At 41.1% G+C, this 16,119-nt stretch overlaps 1 protein-coding gene across 2 annotated transcripts in view; it reads right to left on the bottom strand.

The window, feature by feature from the left end:
• Positions 1–16,119, bottom strand: part of enox2 (ecto-NOX disulfide-thiol exchanger 2) — a 257,495-nt gene that overhangs the window by 168,813 nt on the left and 72,563 nt on the right. Inside the window, exon 1 of one of the 2 annotated variants that reach the window (XM_080416779.1) lies at positions 14,553–14,685. The exons of the other annotated variant lie outside the window; for it this stretch is intronic. Coding sequence (XP_080272905.1) covers positions 14,553–14,574 — 22 coding nt within the window. The 5' untranslated portion in view covers positions 14,575–14,685. Of the gene's footprint in view, positions 1–14,552; positions 14,686–16,119 lie in introns of those variants that run through there. 2 annotated transcript variants of the gene reach the window in all.

Consider the following 16,119-nt stretch of genomic DNA (forward strand, 5'->3'; position numbering starts at 1 on the left):
TCCATGTTGAAAAATGTTCACACATTTTCAAATATCAAAAAAGCAAAAATAGCTGATCTACAAGCTTACAACGCATCACTTCTTGCACAAATCTTCAAAAATGTTAAAAAAAATAGCAGATCTACAAGCTTGTGTGTCGCACTACGAGCTTGTAGATCTGCTATTTTTGAATAGCCCAAGTATAAGATAATGGTTAAAGTGGTTCAAATCTAAAATGACAGATTCTTTCCCGCTCTTAATGGGTTAAAGGAGAATTCCGGACATTTTAAGTGTTATCTTTGATGTGTCGTTACTCACCTACCGACGTAAACAGTGGCATTGTTTATTCCCAGAGATTTCCCTGTCGTCATATTTTCAACACCCTCCGTTGTCATAATGGGAGCGCGTGTCATAGGTAAATTCGTCTATTATAACCGATGCAAAGTTATTTTTTTCTCTACTACTACTCATTGTGGTGTCTCATGATAGTAAAACATGCAGTGAAAGTTCCTGAGAGGCTACCGCTAATGACGAACGAGCTAACGCTAGTTGCTTGTTTCTCAACATGGCAACACCAAGTTGCCAGGTTCTGGGAGAGAAACAAGCAACTAGCGTTAGCTCGTTCGTCATTAGCGGTAGCCTCTCAGGAACTTTCACTGCATGTTTTACTATCATGAGACACCACAATGAGTAGTAGTAGAGAAAAAAATAACTTTGCATCGGTTATAATAGACGAATTTCCCTATGACACGCGCTCCCATTATGACAACGGAGGGTGTTGAAAATATGACGACAGGGGAATCTCTTGAAATAAACAATGCCACTGTTTACGTCGGTAGGTGAGTAACGACACATCAAAGATAACACTTAAAATGTCCGGAATTCTCCTTTAACAAGAGATTGTGACTAAATAACTACATTGGATCAATTGGGACACGCATTCTTTTTGATTATCTTTTTCCCTTTCCTGAAAATGACGTGACAGCAACAATATACCAGATGGATTTAAATGCTAAGAAGAAAATCCTACAGCCTTTCCAACACGGGGTGACCCCGGGATGAAGCACACATGTCCTTTCAAATTATATTTTCAACCCTGCCTGCGTCTGAAGGCTGAAAACGTTCAACTCGGGGTGAAAGCCAAGAATGTAGTGTGAAAAGAACAGTGTTGACATGGCCCTGGGTTGACTGCTCCAACAGCTGGCAATATTACAAGCATACAGTAGCACACTTTTAGGAGGCTAATGGCTGTATTAATGCTAACTGGCTGAGTACATTTTTTTAGAGAGAGGTTTTTAGAACTAATTAACATCTGGGGAGGGGGAGATAAAGGGTAGAACAGTTTGACATCAACACTGAAGAAGGTGTTCTAGCAATAAGGGATAGTTCACCCCAAAAAAAACACCTTTTTCCTATGGATTAGTCACCCCATGGAGACTTGAATTCATGGATATATTTTAGTTTTTGTCGCATTCCTAAGCCAATAATTTGATGACAAAGCAGACCAGTAGGCAGCGGTTCCGGTAGGAGACACAAAGGATACTATTTTGTGTCTCCTACCGGAACCGCTGCCGGTTATCAAATTATTGGCTTAGGAATGCGACAAAAACTAAAAAATATCCTTGACTAATCGATAGAAAAAAAGTCATTTTGAGGTGAACTATCCCTTTAACACATCCACCGCCAAGGGCTAATCTCATAATGTACTCACCAGTGCCAAGGTTTTATTGTTGTTTTTTGTTTTTTTCAGGTCGCCATAGGCCCCGTTAAAATCCTTTAGATTGCCCGATCCACTGTTTGTAAACAACGCGCACATGTCCTTGTGTCTACTCGTCGAGACCGCGTGTCAAACGGAGCCGCCATGTTTGAGTTCTGACCGTTTATGTTAACATGGGAAATGCGAGGATGAAAAACTACATAGGTTTACAGGGCTTTTTGTGTACGACTTAGAATGGAGGCAGACGGGAAACAAAAAACGGGATCGCACTTCCGGTCGACTTTGGGTGGTGTTACACTGAAAATGGTCCCCCTAGAAAATTGAAAAAAAAAAAAAAAAATCGGAAAAAAGGAAAAAGCACCACAGCCCGTAGGCTACGGGATCGGCGCTTAACCGTTGGATTTAACGGCCCGTAGAACTACGGGCCCGGCGGTCAATGTGTTAAGCGTTAGTGGCCGAAATGATGAATGAACAGTAGTTCAGTGCTGGAAGAAGAAAGAATATCAGTACTTTGATATAGTTTTGTATTGAGCAATGTGCGCTCAACTTCAATTGCTATTACTGTGCAGCTCCCCAATGTGGACTTCTTCTTTGTTTGGCTGTTGCCATGTCTGTTAGTTTCCCTCTTTAGTGGAGGAGTATAAAGTACTGTCCAGTTAAGGTGCAGAACTGTTTTCATAGCCCCCACTCCCCTACTTCTTACGCTGGATTTAGGACCCATTCCCGCCAGCTCCCACAATAGTTTCATCCTGTACTGCCCGCAGTTTATTTTTGAAGTACTGTCTGCTCCCACAATGTTTACATTGTGATAATACCAACAGACACACAGAAAAATGAGAGAGAGACAGATGTCCATGACAGCACCACGGACAGCGACACAATGGGCTGGGCTTACTCGTCAGTATGTTGGGCTAGAGGTAACAACCTTTCGACATTATGTTCTCCTCCTCCTTTGCATTTAGACATACTGTACAATAAATGTGTTGTGATGTGAACAGGCCTGCCTCGTTGCTTTGCTTTTGCATTGTATGGTGCAAAAGTTCTCCACCCACACTATTGCATGCTTCGGGTTAGGGATATCAATGGTTATACGGTTGGCCGTTTATTAAAACATATCGAAAATTTGCATAATAATAAATATGCATTTCCACATCAGGAGTTTTACTCTGGTTCAGAGAGACAGTGAAAGCGTTAAAAACACAACATGTAGCTCGGTTTTGGACCGTTTCAAAGAAGGACAATGACAAAGTTGCATGTAAACTTTCCGAAACGGTGCTCAAATACAATAACAGCATGACCAACATGCTAATCAAGACCCCGTGTCCAAGCTATCCATAACACAAAGAAGAGCGCAATGAAACTGCTCCTCGGACATACAGTAACTATGTGGAGAGATACTTCAGATATGTTTCTCCATCAATGGCAATGAATCCATTCAAATGGAATAGAAAGTTTCCCCAGACTGACTATGGCTTTTACAGATGTATCAAAGCCAGTTAAATGTATCATAGGCATGAGACGAAAGAGACAATAAAAGGATGCTGTATTTTTAATTGATGTCCTCAATTAAACCTGCCACAACCACCAAGAGACGTGTGTCGGTCCAAAAGGCTGACCTCAACCCCGCATTCCAATGTTCCAAAATAGACGAGTTAAAACCAAGCATGAACACTCCATGCCTATTTCAAAATATGACAGTACACTTGTGTTGACGTCTTACTATGAATGCTGACTTGTTATTGCTTACGACTTTAAAAAAAAAGAAGCCACTGAACACATACCAGACAGTAAAATTAGCTAACAGTAAAAGTCATGCAGTTTATAACAGCAGGGTCTGCCTCTCGCCAGGTTCAGTGCCGTAAACAAGCAAGTACAGGGCTTCCTTTGAGCTCTTTAACACTGACTGCCTTTAGAAGCCCTCCAAATGACATATTAAGATAGAGCCTTTTCAGAATTAGGGAACGGTTCTTGCACAGTGGGCATCTGTGAGCGTGGGTTTGTTTATGCCAAATGGAGAGGAAAACACCTCAAATAAGATTCACCACAAAAAAATGTGTGTGATGCAAATGGAAAATTACCAGGTTTGCCGACCTCTGCAGGCTCCCTTTTTTGATTGAACATGATAAACATTCTTCTGTAAGCGCAGGGTTCATGATAGATGTTACAAGTCCCTACAGACATTTTGAAGTAGTTCTGTTCAGTGGTGGAAAAAGTACTCACATTTTCTTGTCAAGTAAAAGTATCAATACTGCAATGTAGAAATACTCTGTTACAAGTAAAAGGCCCCTGTTCAAAATGTTACTTGAGTAAAAGTACAAAAGTATTGGCATCAAAATATACTTAAAGTACCAAAAGTAAAAGTACTAAAATGTTAGAAAATTACCGATCTACAAGCTCACAACGCAGCGCGATGCGACGCGTTGTGAGCTTGTAGATTCAAATAGCCTATATATAAAAAACAGGGCTAGAGTGGTTGGTGTATGTTTTATAATATTATCTTTTATATCTGCAAAGTAACTAAAGTTGTCAAATAATTGTAGTGGAGTAAATGAGATGTAGTGGAGTCAAAGTAAAAGTATTGAACATTGGAACTACTCCAGTAAAGTAAAAGTACCCCAAAACTGTCCTACAGACATTTTGAAGTAGTTTCTGTTCATCTATGCTGAAAATGAACTGAACCAGTACTTTCTTTCACTCTCTCTGCACTGAGAGCCTTCTTTTATTCAGCACCAGAATGCCCCATAAGACCTAGAGCATGCAGAGAGCCTCTTCCAGAATATTAATAATGCATGCTTGGTTACATTGTGTTCCATCATTTCCACTTACATTCTAGGTTTCAAGAGGTTTCTCTTTTTTTGGTACCTTTAACCCATTAAGACCGGGAACGCATCTGTGTCATTTAAAAAATGTCTTAGGGCTATTCAAAAATAGCAGATCTACAAGCTCATAGCACGGCACAGAGTGCCGCAGTATGAGCTTGCAGATCTGCTGTTTTGGGGGAAATTGTGAAACATTTTGCAAATCTTTCAATATATATTTTTTTAAAGCGAAAATGTTTAACTCAAATCTTTGCAACTGGGGATTCTACAAATTCTAACAGTTTTTTGAAAAAAAACGTATGTTGCTATAACATCAGTGGTTCTCTTTTCAAGTTTAGGACCCCCAAAATTATATGTATTTGGTGGCGGACCCCCATCTCCAATATGTTGTTCCAGGGACCCCCCAGAAGCAAAGATTTGAGTTGCAAATGTTCGCTTTAAAATTTGGGCCCTCCCTAGGCTGGCAGAGGGAGAGTAGCGCCCAGGATAACATAGGCAATTGGCACTGGGTGAAAAAATATCGGTTACAAAATCGTGGGATAAAAAAAAAAAAGAAAAAAAAAGAAAGGAATTGAAAACAAATGTTCACGTTTTTTTTTCTCCAAAATGGCAGCTCTACAAGCTCATAGTGCCGCACTACAAGCTTGTAGATCTGCTATTTTCAAGTAGCCAAAGAAATCAAAACAATGACACACAGATGCGTTCCTGGTCTGAACGGGTTAAGTCATTCCTCCTTCAGTAAAGCAAAGGGTCATATAAATCTCTGTTCTCAGTCTCTATTACGGTCAGACTAGAGTGATGGCTGCTTTCCAGACAAGCAATCACCGTGGACGCCTCTCAATCCCTCGACCAAACCACTGAACCGCAACTCCTAGCTTCCTCTATTTTCTCTATAGGGGAAATGTTCAACATATCAGTGTCTGACGGAAAGAATAGCCCAGAAACCAGAGCCATATAAAGGAACAGTTGCGTCACCTCCGTTCACTTCATCGGGGCCGAAACCATATGGCTACGGCAGCAGCAGAACTGGGAATAACTGTCATAGATTGCATGACAGTTATTCCAGTTATTGCGTTGTTTTCATTTGCAGTGATACTTCAAATGTGACCCATTAAAACCGGGAAAGCATCTGTGTCATTTTAGATTTTAATGTTGGCTATTCAAAAACTAGAAAAGAAAATCTTGAAAAGTGTGAGAACTGCTGATTTAGAAGGCATTTGTTGAATCGGCCTCAGATCTTAACTCATTGAGTGCCATTAACGTGTTTCACGTGTTTTTACCGCTATGGCGCAACGTGCCAATGACTTGTTTGACGTGTTTTTGAATTTTTTTAAAAAAACATAAGAACCCAAGATATCATTATCTGAAGATTTGCAGCTCCATCCACTCCTTGTTTAACGTAGCACTGAAAAAAGCTGTATCTCCTTTCCTAAGCACTTTTTTTTTACTTTGAAAAAAACTCTGGCACTGGGACAACATAATATAGAAATAATTCTGGCAATTCTGGCACTCAATTGTACTACCTATGAGTATGTAAAAGAACAAAAACGAATAAACAAAACGTTAAAAAAAAAAACTCAATGAGTTAAGATGATAATACTAACAAAGAACAATGCATTCCTGTTTGGTCAGTGGATGCATGGTTTTGTCAATAATCTCAAGGTGACAGAGTGGATCATTTTCCCATCACCTCCTCCCTTTCCTCACTTTTCCAGAGGAACAAACATGTTTTGAATGGAGCTCGAGAGCTTTCACAGAACTGGAACGACCATGGTAGAGAAAAAAAAAAGTCCATCAGGGCCCTGTGACAGTGTTGCCAGATTGTGTGAGAGAAACAAGCAACCTAGGTCTAGGAAAACCAGCCCAAAAGAAGCGACTATGGGCCACATGAGCACTTCAACATATACATCAGCTATTTGAAAATAGCAGATCTACAAGCTCACAATGTGAGCTTGTAGATCGGCTATTTTCAAATAAAACCTTGCGGGGAAATTATAATAAGCAGATCTGGCAACCCTGGCTCTGTGACGGCCATTTACCACCACACTCCTTATATTACTGATCAATAGAGAGAGAGAGAGAGAGAGAAGGACACCCAAAATGGGAAGAGAGAGAGAGAGAGAGAGATGCCTCTGCTGTGTTTGTTTGTTACCAAATTCATGGTGGAACATCGTAGAATGTAGATTTGGCAGCTAGTGAGAATCTTTTTATTTTAATTGGGTGACGTTGTGTGCTGAGTTTTCCTAACGATTCATCAGTAAGTGGGTTTTCTTGTAGCACATGACTATGGGGGAGGAGAGAAGAGGCTTTAATGAAATGTGAAAACATGAGTCACAGATGAGGGAGGCTGCCTCTCTGTGGGAACCTCTGGCAGACTGTTTGGGTATAGCGGAGGATTCAGGAGTCACGCTGCTAAAAAAGGCTGGAATGCATACATGCCTGGGTCTAATAACCTTATTATGGATCATAAAGAGTCTTAAGTCCCTCCTCGCACACAGTCTGATTTTGTTTAACCCATTGAGATCGGGAAAACATCTGTGTCATTTTTTGATTTCTTTGTCTATTTTGTTTTTAACTCATTGACTGCCAGAGTTAAAACCTCGTTCATAGCAGCCCTTGCCAGCGATTTTCGTGTTTTTTTGTTTCGTTATTTTGTTATTTAATTCACATCTAGAAAGTCTACCTTGACACTTGAATCGTTTTGATCGTTCCACCACCAGAGAGCAGCACATACCAAGCTTGATCGCCTCTCGATCACACTCGCCCCCTCCCAGACCCACTCACACAGTGAAACACATGAACCGGAAGTGAAATGTCTCAGATTCTGTTATCGGCGAAAATTACTTTGTGATACACAACGGGGATGACTGTTCGTCACCCAGACCATAGATTATAGGAGGGGAGGTCTCCGATCGCTTTTCATAGCGTGTGAAAAACCGTTTGTTTCCCTATTATGGTCGAAAATGACTGGGGGGAAAAATGTAAAACCGAAAACGGAACCCAAGTCATGGAACCGGATGCAGTGGTGGTTGAAGTAAGTGGAACCCGAAACTTAGCCTGATTCATAACAGAATAGCGTGATCAGAGCATAAAGATCAATAAAGACGTTAGATCGCATTAATGCGATCCTGGCGGCCAAGCGCGCTATTTATTAGATCGCGTTAATGCGATAATGGCGGCCAATGAGTTAAATCGTGAAAATTTGTGCAAATCTATGTATTTGGCTGCCGACCCCATCTCAAAATATTTTGTTCCAGGGACCCCCCAGAGGTAAAGATTTGAGTTAAAAAAAATTGCATAAAAATATATATATATATATTCAAAGATTTGCACAAATTTTCACGATTTTACAAAAATAGCATATCTACAAGCTCATAGCGCGGCACTCTGTGCCGTGCTATGAGCTTGTAGATCAGCTATTTTTGAATAGCCAAAGTATAAAATATAGATAAAGTGGTTACACAGGTGCCGGTTTGAATGTGTTAAACAAACTCTTCTTTATGGGCTCTTGCACACCTACTCTGAAATTGCCGCCCCGACGAGTGGCTGTGACAGTGTGTCATTTCTTCAATCTAATCCATTTAGATTCCTGCGTTTCTTTTCCCGGATGCATTACAAAACTAATTGACCAATTTAAATGGCATCGGACACTTTGCCAAGCCAAGGGCCTTCCAGACAGTATGGTGACTGTGTGAGCTATACCTTTCTGTGGCTTCAAGCTGCTTCTGCTATCCATTGCCTTATCGTATAAGTTGAGCTCGTGGCCATTTGCCACCGTTTGCTGTCAAGGGCCCAGAGGGAGTGGTTGAATTAATGGCATTGCCTCCTGTCTCAAAGGAACCTAGTTACAAAGTTTATGGTGTTTCATTGACTCTTTATTCCATTCTGAAACTAGGGAGTTCCAGTTTAATAGCATGATTAAATTGTGGTCAGTCTCAAGGTGATTCTACCAAAGTGCGTTTGCTCGTTTCCTTGTTTGTGTTGAGAACGTATGGGCTGACCCCTTGGAGGGAACGATCAGTAGGCTGCCCCCCCCAAAGGACAAAATTGACTTTTGGGTGGAAAAGGTCAATTTCACAACCATGGTCAAAATCGAGAATGGATGCACCGGTTTTCATGAAACTTGGTTGTAACTAGATCAGTAGCTACCTAGCTGGATCATAATGTTTTAAAACTTGTAATTTAAAGTATTTTCATTATTGTATATAGGTCGTTTGTCTCTTTGGCAGCACGCTTTCTGTCTTGACACCGCCCTAATCATAGTGGATCCACCTTTACGGTTTAGCTTTCTGGGATTTTCCTCATTAAAAGCGGTGTTGTCCAGTGCTTGAGGAGCTCTGTAGCAGTTAATTGATGCTGGCTTCGTGCTACATATACAACTCTCCTCTGTCTTTGCTGAGTGAGTCTTTTTTTTTGTGTGGACCTGCTTGGGTAAACACGCCTTGGGAGTATTTTTGTTTTCATTCCACATTGCTTCCCGTCAAAGGACGTTTTTGAAAAAGTGTGATGAAAGAGAAACTGTGTTTATCCTTCACCTCCAGGCCTGACTCTTGTTTCATAATTAGACTACAGAATCAACAACGATCCAGCAGCTATGCTGTTCAAGAATGAAGCCTGTTGCCATTGAATACACATGGACAGGATTTTTTTGGGGGGGATCGTAGAGCAGTTTATACAGTGCAGGTGTTTCGTCTTCTTAAAGACATCACATCACACATCAGAACCACAGCCATGAAGCATTATGCAGACTTTTCCAACACCAGGGTTGATTTCGTCAACTAAAACTCAAACGAAAAATGTCTAACTAAGCTATGATGACTAAAACTATGACTAAATATACTGACAATTTCGTCAACAAATAAAAACTAGACTAAAATGTTTGGGAGGAACTAGTGGAGAAGAGATCCAGTAGAACTAAGACAAGTCACCATGGGTGCGTGCGGGTGTCACAGACCGAAAATAGCCGATCTACAAGCTCACAATGTCGCGTTGTGAGCTTGTAGATCGGCTATTTTCGGCATTGCAGCTAAATGAAAATCAGCCATTTTCGACACCATCACGGCGCGCCAAAAATCAATTTTAGTCGACTAAATCAACTGTAGATTTAGTCGACTAAAATCTTATGATATTTAGTCGAATAAAACTAGAAAAAAGTAAAACATTTCAGGTGACTAAAAGTAAACAGAATGCTATTCAAAAGACTATGACTAAAACTAAATAAAAATCAACACTGTCCAACACTCCCAGCAGGAACAGTTGTGTTTGTTTTAGAAGGATTACTTTTTTACAAGATACTTGACTTCCTTTGTCAAGTTTTTTTTTCCTTTCTTTTCTTCATGTGGTGTGTGTTTACCATAACCCCCTCCATCTGCTGTACTGATGTTGTGTAGACTGTGGGGGCATGGGAATAAATTGATTAAGCTACTCTCATTGGTTTAACACTCCTGTTAAATCTCCTGTGGTTGGCTAATGAAATTTAATGATCGCCGTTTCGGTCTGCTTCTCGTGTTCAGATGTCTGTCTGATCCTGCCAGCAAGCCCCCCCCGAGTAACACGGCAGATAACTGAGTTTTAGTGACGCTAGGATCTGTTTAGTGGAAGAAGAGAGTGTGTACTTTTGTGTTGTGTGGTTGTTGTGTGTGATCCCTGGGAGCATCAACAGTGGTAGTTGGTTGCAGCAGTTCAGCCAGCCATGTGGTTTAATAGGTTAAAGCTGTGGAAAGAGCCTGGCAGACAGGAAACGTCTACGGATCAACTGTAGGGGGAGGGGGGGGGGGGGCTCTCGGGACTCCACCAACCACCTGACTGGCAGAGCGCTTTGTTTCTAATCACTTTGAACATAAGGAACCATGCGAGGCCCTTGAAATTGGAGCTAAGGAGTCTGGAGGAAGCAAAGCGCAGGAACTGGGAGGAGGAGGAGAAAAGCGTTAGACTTATTCTCGGGTTTGCTCGATAATGGTGAATAAGGCCAGATTGAAGCTACAGAGCTGCTAAGTTAAACCCCGCTGACAGTCCCTCTGAGGGGAAGAGAAAGGAGGGGGGGGGGGGGGGGATAGAAGAAGCTGGATTAGACTGTTCACCATGGAGCTTTATCAGTCATACTTTTATTTTTTACATCTTGCTCTAGCATGAAAGCAAGGACGGGCTATGCAAGACTGAGATGTGAACTTTAGAAGCATCATTCTCTACTTATCCTAGGTCTCCTTTTAATCCATTTAGACCGGGAACGCAGCTGTGTGTCATTTTAAAGATCGCTTTAAGATTTTTCAAACATAGCAGATCTGCAAGCTCATAGCGCGGCACCGAAAATCTTAAAGCAAACATTTGTAACTCAAATCTTTGCTTCTGGGGATCTCTGGAACAACATATTTTTTTATATATTTTAAATATTTTTTTACATTTTGATTTTTTTAATCTTTTTTATATTTCACATTTTTGAAGTTTAAAAAAAAATATATTTTTTTAGAATTGAGATTTAGATTTTTATTTTTTTATCGGCCTCAGGTCTTAATGGGTTAACTCTAGTGTTGTAGAAGTGGAAGAATGTAAAGAAGACTATATAGAAACAACATCCACCATGGTGTACCAGACCTGCACTTCTGTCCCACTTCCATTGTCCTGAGAGACAGCAGAGAAGTCTCTAAGGTGACAAAAGCTCTAGTGATATTGTGGCCTCCGTGCACAGAGCCTTCTCTCTCTCTAGAGACATTATGAGCCTCAGTTTTTAGTTGTTGTATTTCTTCCTCCCTCCCTCACCACCAGCACTGTTATAGGAGAAGGAAATGGAAGTAGCACAACAGCACCCGGGCCATGATGGATCACCAGAGGGATGTGGAACACCAACTGAACATCTCGCAATGTCTCTGTGTCCAACTGCTGCTGCTTCTCAGAATGCAAAGCCATGCATTTGCTGGCTTAGCGCTGATGATGGAAGAGAACAAGCACCTCATTCATAGTATGTGCGTCAACGTACGATTAACTGATTCCTCTCATCTCAAGTTTTCCTTAAAGTAGCAGGTATGCCCAGGTAATCTGCCTTTAACCCATTAAGATCTGAGGCCCCGGTTTCCCGGTTTTAATGGGTCACATTTTAAGTATCTCTGCAAATGAAACCAATGGAATAAACGGGAATAACTGTCATGCAATCTATGACAGTTATTCCCGGTTCTGCTGCCGCCATAGCCATATAGTTTGGGCCAGAGCCTTGTATTCGAGAGTTGCGTCACCTTGGGGGTAGGCCTGTCACAAGTATTACATAATCGTCTGATCGCAATTATTTTAGATAATCACGATTATTTTTGCATAATCGTCATAGTCAATTCCACGTTAAAAATGTTCATATATTTTCAAAAAATGTCAAAAATAGTGGAAATAGCCGATCTAGAGCTTGCTCCATTCAAATCCAAGCTCCATTCAAAACAGAGAGAGAGACTATAGCCTATATATAATTTATAATAATAACAATAGGTCCATAATAAATGCATCCACACACACATGAAGGCGATTGAAGTGCACATTCTTCCCCTCCTCCAGCGTATCAGGTACGCTAAGGCTTGTGGTTACAGCAGAGGGTGTACAATTTTTTTTCAAAATGTCGTTTTGAGTATACTGTATATAGCGTAATGGTAGAACACACTACTGCTTATCCTCAGTAAAACAAATACAAGAACGTCTGGGGGCAAGATAAATGGGGGCGAGCGTGTTTAGGGGCGATCCTTCCGGTTACAGTGCAAAGCTATTCTGTAACATTAACAATAAATAAAAAAAGTGAATTTAGTAAGCCCTATGCTGCATTGAAGTGCATCAAACATTAATGCAATGAGACCAACCTTAAATAAATCACCAGAAAAGGGGCCATATATATATATATATTATATATATATATATATATATATATATATATATATATATATATATATATTATATATTTTTAATGTTTTAGGTATGGGGCTGTGGCTACTGGCTATGGGGGGGATCCATTTAAAATAGAGCTATTAATGAATCTCATGGATCCAAGGAATACATTAGACAGAAATCTTAAAACAATTGGTTTCTCAGGGCAAGAGCAAAACCCACCGCTCATCCAGCAGCCACAGGCAGCACTCATTCTATTACGACGCGATCAGTGTTGCCATGTCTGCTTATTATAAGCGACTTTGGACTTGTTTTTCTGTAAAGTTGCATGTCAAAATTGGTAGTTTTTTGCTTTTTTGGGGCTTGTTTCTAAAGTATAGTTGCTTATTTGGGCTTGTTTCCTAAATGTTGTTTAAACCAGTGGTTCTCAAATATTGTTTTATGTCAAGGACCTTCCAAATTAATATGTATTTGTCAGCGGACCCCCATCCGAACATATGTTATGCCAGGGACCCCCATATAAGATTTGTGTTGTTAAAAAAAATGTCAAATTGTTTTCAAGATTTTTTAGAAAATAGCAGATCTACAAGCTCACAGCGCGACTCACTGTGAGCTTGTAGATCTGCTATTTTCAAATAGCCAATGTATAATATTTAAAGGGCGAAGCCAGCCTGGGCAGGGCTGCTTCTTTTGGGCTTGTTTTCATAGAACTTGGGGTTGCCCCCGTTTCGCTCTCAAAACCTGGCAACGCTGTCCATTACGATGCGATTCGCGTTCGCCAGGCTCTGCTGTTCAGAAGTTAACGACTGGATGGATTCATTCATTGTGCAGAAATCCAGTAACAGCAGCCTTAACATTTTAACCACTTTACCCTGCTTAGTTCTTTGACAGGAGTCCACCAGTATATGGCTTTTTATCTTGCCACACACTCCCCTTTCCTCTAGTCTACTACACACCAAATCTCTGTCTTTGGCGAACACATAGCGATCGCTCCGCTATATTTTCGCCTATAATGTTAACTCCAGAATAACGACGCTAGTGGTGAATTCATTCATATTTTAAACTTCAATCGGGTAAAAAAGCTGCGGTAAGGGGATTTCCCCCCAGGCAGATATATATAGGGCTTTAGATGTAAACCACCACTTGTCCTCTGTGCTTAAAATAGGACACAAGTCACAATCATTTACGAGTTTGCGATCATAATAATACATTTGATTTGATTTACACACGCAGTCTCTCTGGAGAGAAAACATGACAGATCCCGGCTGGACAGAGAGGCAGTATACAGACAGATCCTCTGATCGTCTCACACACGCCCGACGATCAGACCTAAAAACCTTCCTAAATCAACTAGTATAAACACAACACATGTAGAGCATTCACTTATTATTCAAGTGAGAAACATTTCTACGGGCGACTATATAACTATAACCATCAGCGCTCCATTGAAGAGCCCGCAGCGACACCATGAGAGCGTATTCCTGCTCAAATACTAAAATCATCATCTAATGTAGCTCCGACGGAACCTCTCCCTCCGCTGTATAGCTCCGAGATGAGGTTCCACGTTTGTTGGTGCCGTTTGGTTTAACATTTCCCGCACATTTACCACTTTACATGTTTCTTACCCCTTTCTGCACATCGTATCCAAAAAGTTAAGGTTTTCTGAAACGCTCACAGATGTTTGAAATTTTAACGTACAATAAAATCTATCCAACGAGTTGAAAAAAGCGTTTAAATCGCCTCTCTCCTCAGCCGGTTCCATAATATTATGCATTAGAAGATGCAATTCAACATTTGACCAGTAGGGGAATCAGTAATGTTATCTCCACGGGCGCAACTCTTGCGCAATGTCTTAAAAACATGTAACCGGCTGAGGACAGAGGCAAATTAAATACTTTCTGTTGAAGAAAGGATAGCTTTTATGGTGCGCTATAACTTAAAACATCCGAGAGCATTGCGGAAAAGCTTTACTTTTTGGATACGATGTGCAGAAAGGGGTAAGAAACATGTAAAGTGGATAATGTGCGACAATGTCCTGCTCAAACGGCACCGACAAACGAGGAACCTCATCTCGGAGCTATACAGCGGAGGGAGAGGTTCCGTCGGAGCTACATCTAATGCTCACATAACGGACAAAAACAGTCACAGGAACAGAAGAGAACCGGGTTTATATTAACGCCTACCTGTGTATTGCAAGAGAAACATTGTCCACGGCACGGATAGGTTGTAATAGTGATCCTTTTCCTCTTAGTGTTTTAGAAGAGGAGAAAACGTACAAATCCGTGTTGTGAAGGAGGAGAAAGAAGAGAGTTCTTCAGCTCCGCTCCGCAGACTGGGCTGCAGTGAGAGGAGGCGGCGTGAGGTGGGACCTTTTAGCTGTGGGAGAAACACACACACTCACGCGCACGCACACCACGTGCACAGCAGAGTGTGTGTGTGCGTCGAGTTCACAACTGAGCTAAATAGAGCAGTGGTTTTCAACCCTTTTCATAATCAAGGTCCATTATTTACTATAAATATATTATATTTGTTTATCGTTGGATAAGATTTTGTCCACAATCCTGTCCATGCTGTATTGATGTGGTACCATAGGAGAGACAACAGGCAAACGTTGATCAAAATAACTATTATTTAATCAAGTAATGCAGATGTTTAACAATAATTTAACTCTTGAGGTTGAGAGTGTAAAATGAAACCAAATGGACCCGTAAGGGTCCATTTGGTTTCATTTTACACTCTTAAGAGTTAAAGATCTAATAAGGGTCCATTTGGTTTCATTTTACACTCTTAAGAGTTAAAGATCTATAAGGGTCCATTTGGTTTCATTTTAAACTCTCAAGAGTTAAAGATCTATAAGGGTTCATTTGGTTTCATTTTACACTCAAGAGTTAAAGATCTATAAGGGTTCATTTGGTTTCATTTTACACTCTCAAGAGTCAAAGATCTAATAAGGGTCCATTTGGTTTCCAACTCTCCATCATTTGGCTGGGGACCACCTGGAACATCCCTCAAGGACCACTGGTGGTCCCCGGACCACTGGGTTGAGAACCACTGAAATAGACGAAGGGAAATTATCTGCCTGACTGACTGAGTGGGTGTCAGTAGCCATACAGTCGCTGGCAAACGCCCAATTATGTCAGGGGTCAATTATGTCAGGGGTCCACGTTTTTCAGGCCAAGGACCCCTTAGCTGAGAGAGAGAGATGAAGCAGGAAGGGACCCCCCCCCTACATATAGCCTATGGTATACAATTTTGTTGCAGATTAAAGTTATCATGGATAGTTGGATTCATGCTAATGTGTATTTTCAGATAGTCAACCTTTCAAACCCTCACTATTTAGTCAACTTGACCATTGGCTCTGTACTTGGTCAGCTCTTTTCCCCCTCTATACAGCGACTCGCCGAGAATAGTCGATCTATAAGCTCACAGCGCCTCGCAGCGTGAGGCGTTGTGAGCTTGTAGATTGTAGATCTGCTAGATCTGTAGAGCTTGTAGATCTGCTATTTTTGGCTACTGTTCCCCATCATACAAAGATTTGGTGGACCCCCTGTGTAGTAACTCTTGAGGACCCCCTAGGGTCCCCGGACCCCCTGTTGAAGACCTCTGCCTTATGTTGTTTGTCTCTCCTCGATGTCAGAGCCATGATGAATTGTCAAGAATTTAAATGTTATCTTAAGGCACTTCATATACACTCCAGGAGCCCCGCCCTCACCACAGCAACCCCAGTTTTACACAAAGAACTTCTCAGTA

This window comes from Gymnoscopelus braueri, assembly GCF_963280865.1.
Source record: "Gymnoscopelus braueri genome assembly, chromosome: 20".
Taxonomy (NCBI): domain Eukaryota; kingdom Metazoa; phylum Chordata; class Actinopteri; order Myctophiformes; family Myctophidae; genus Gymnoscopelus; species Gymnoscopelus braueri.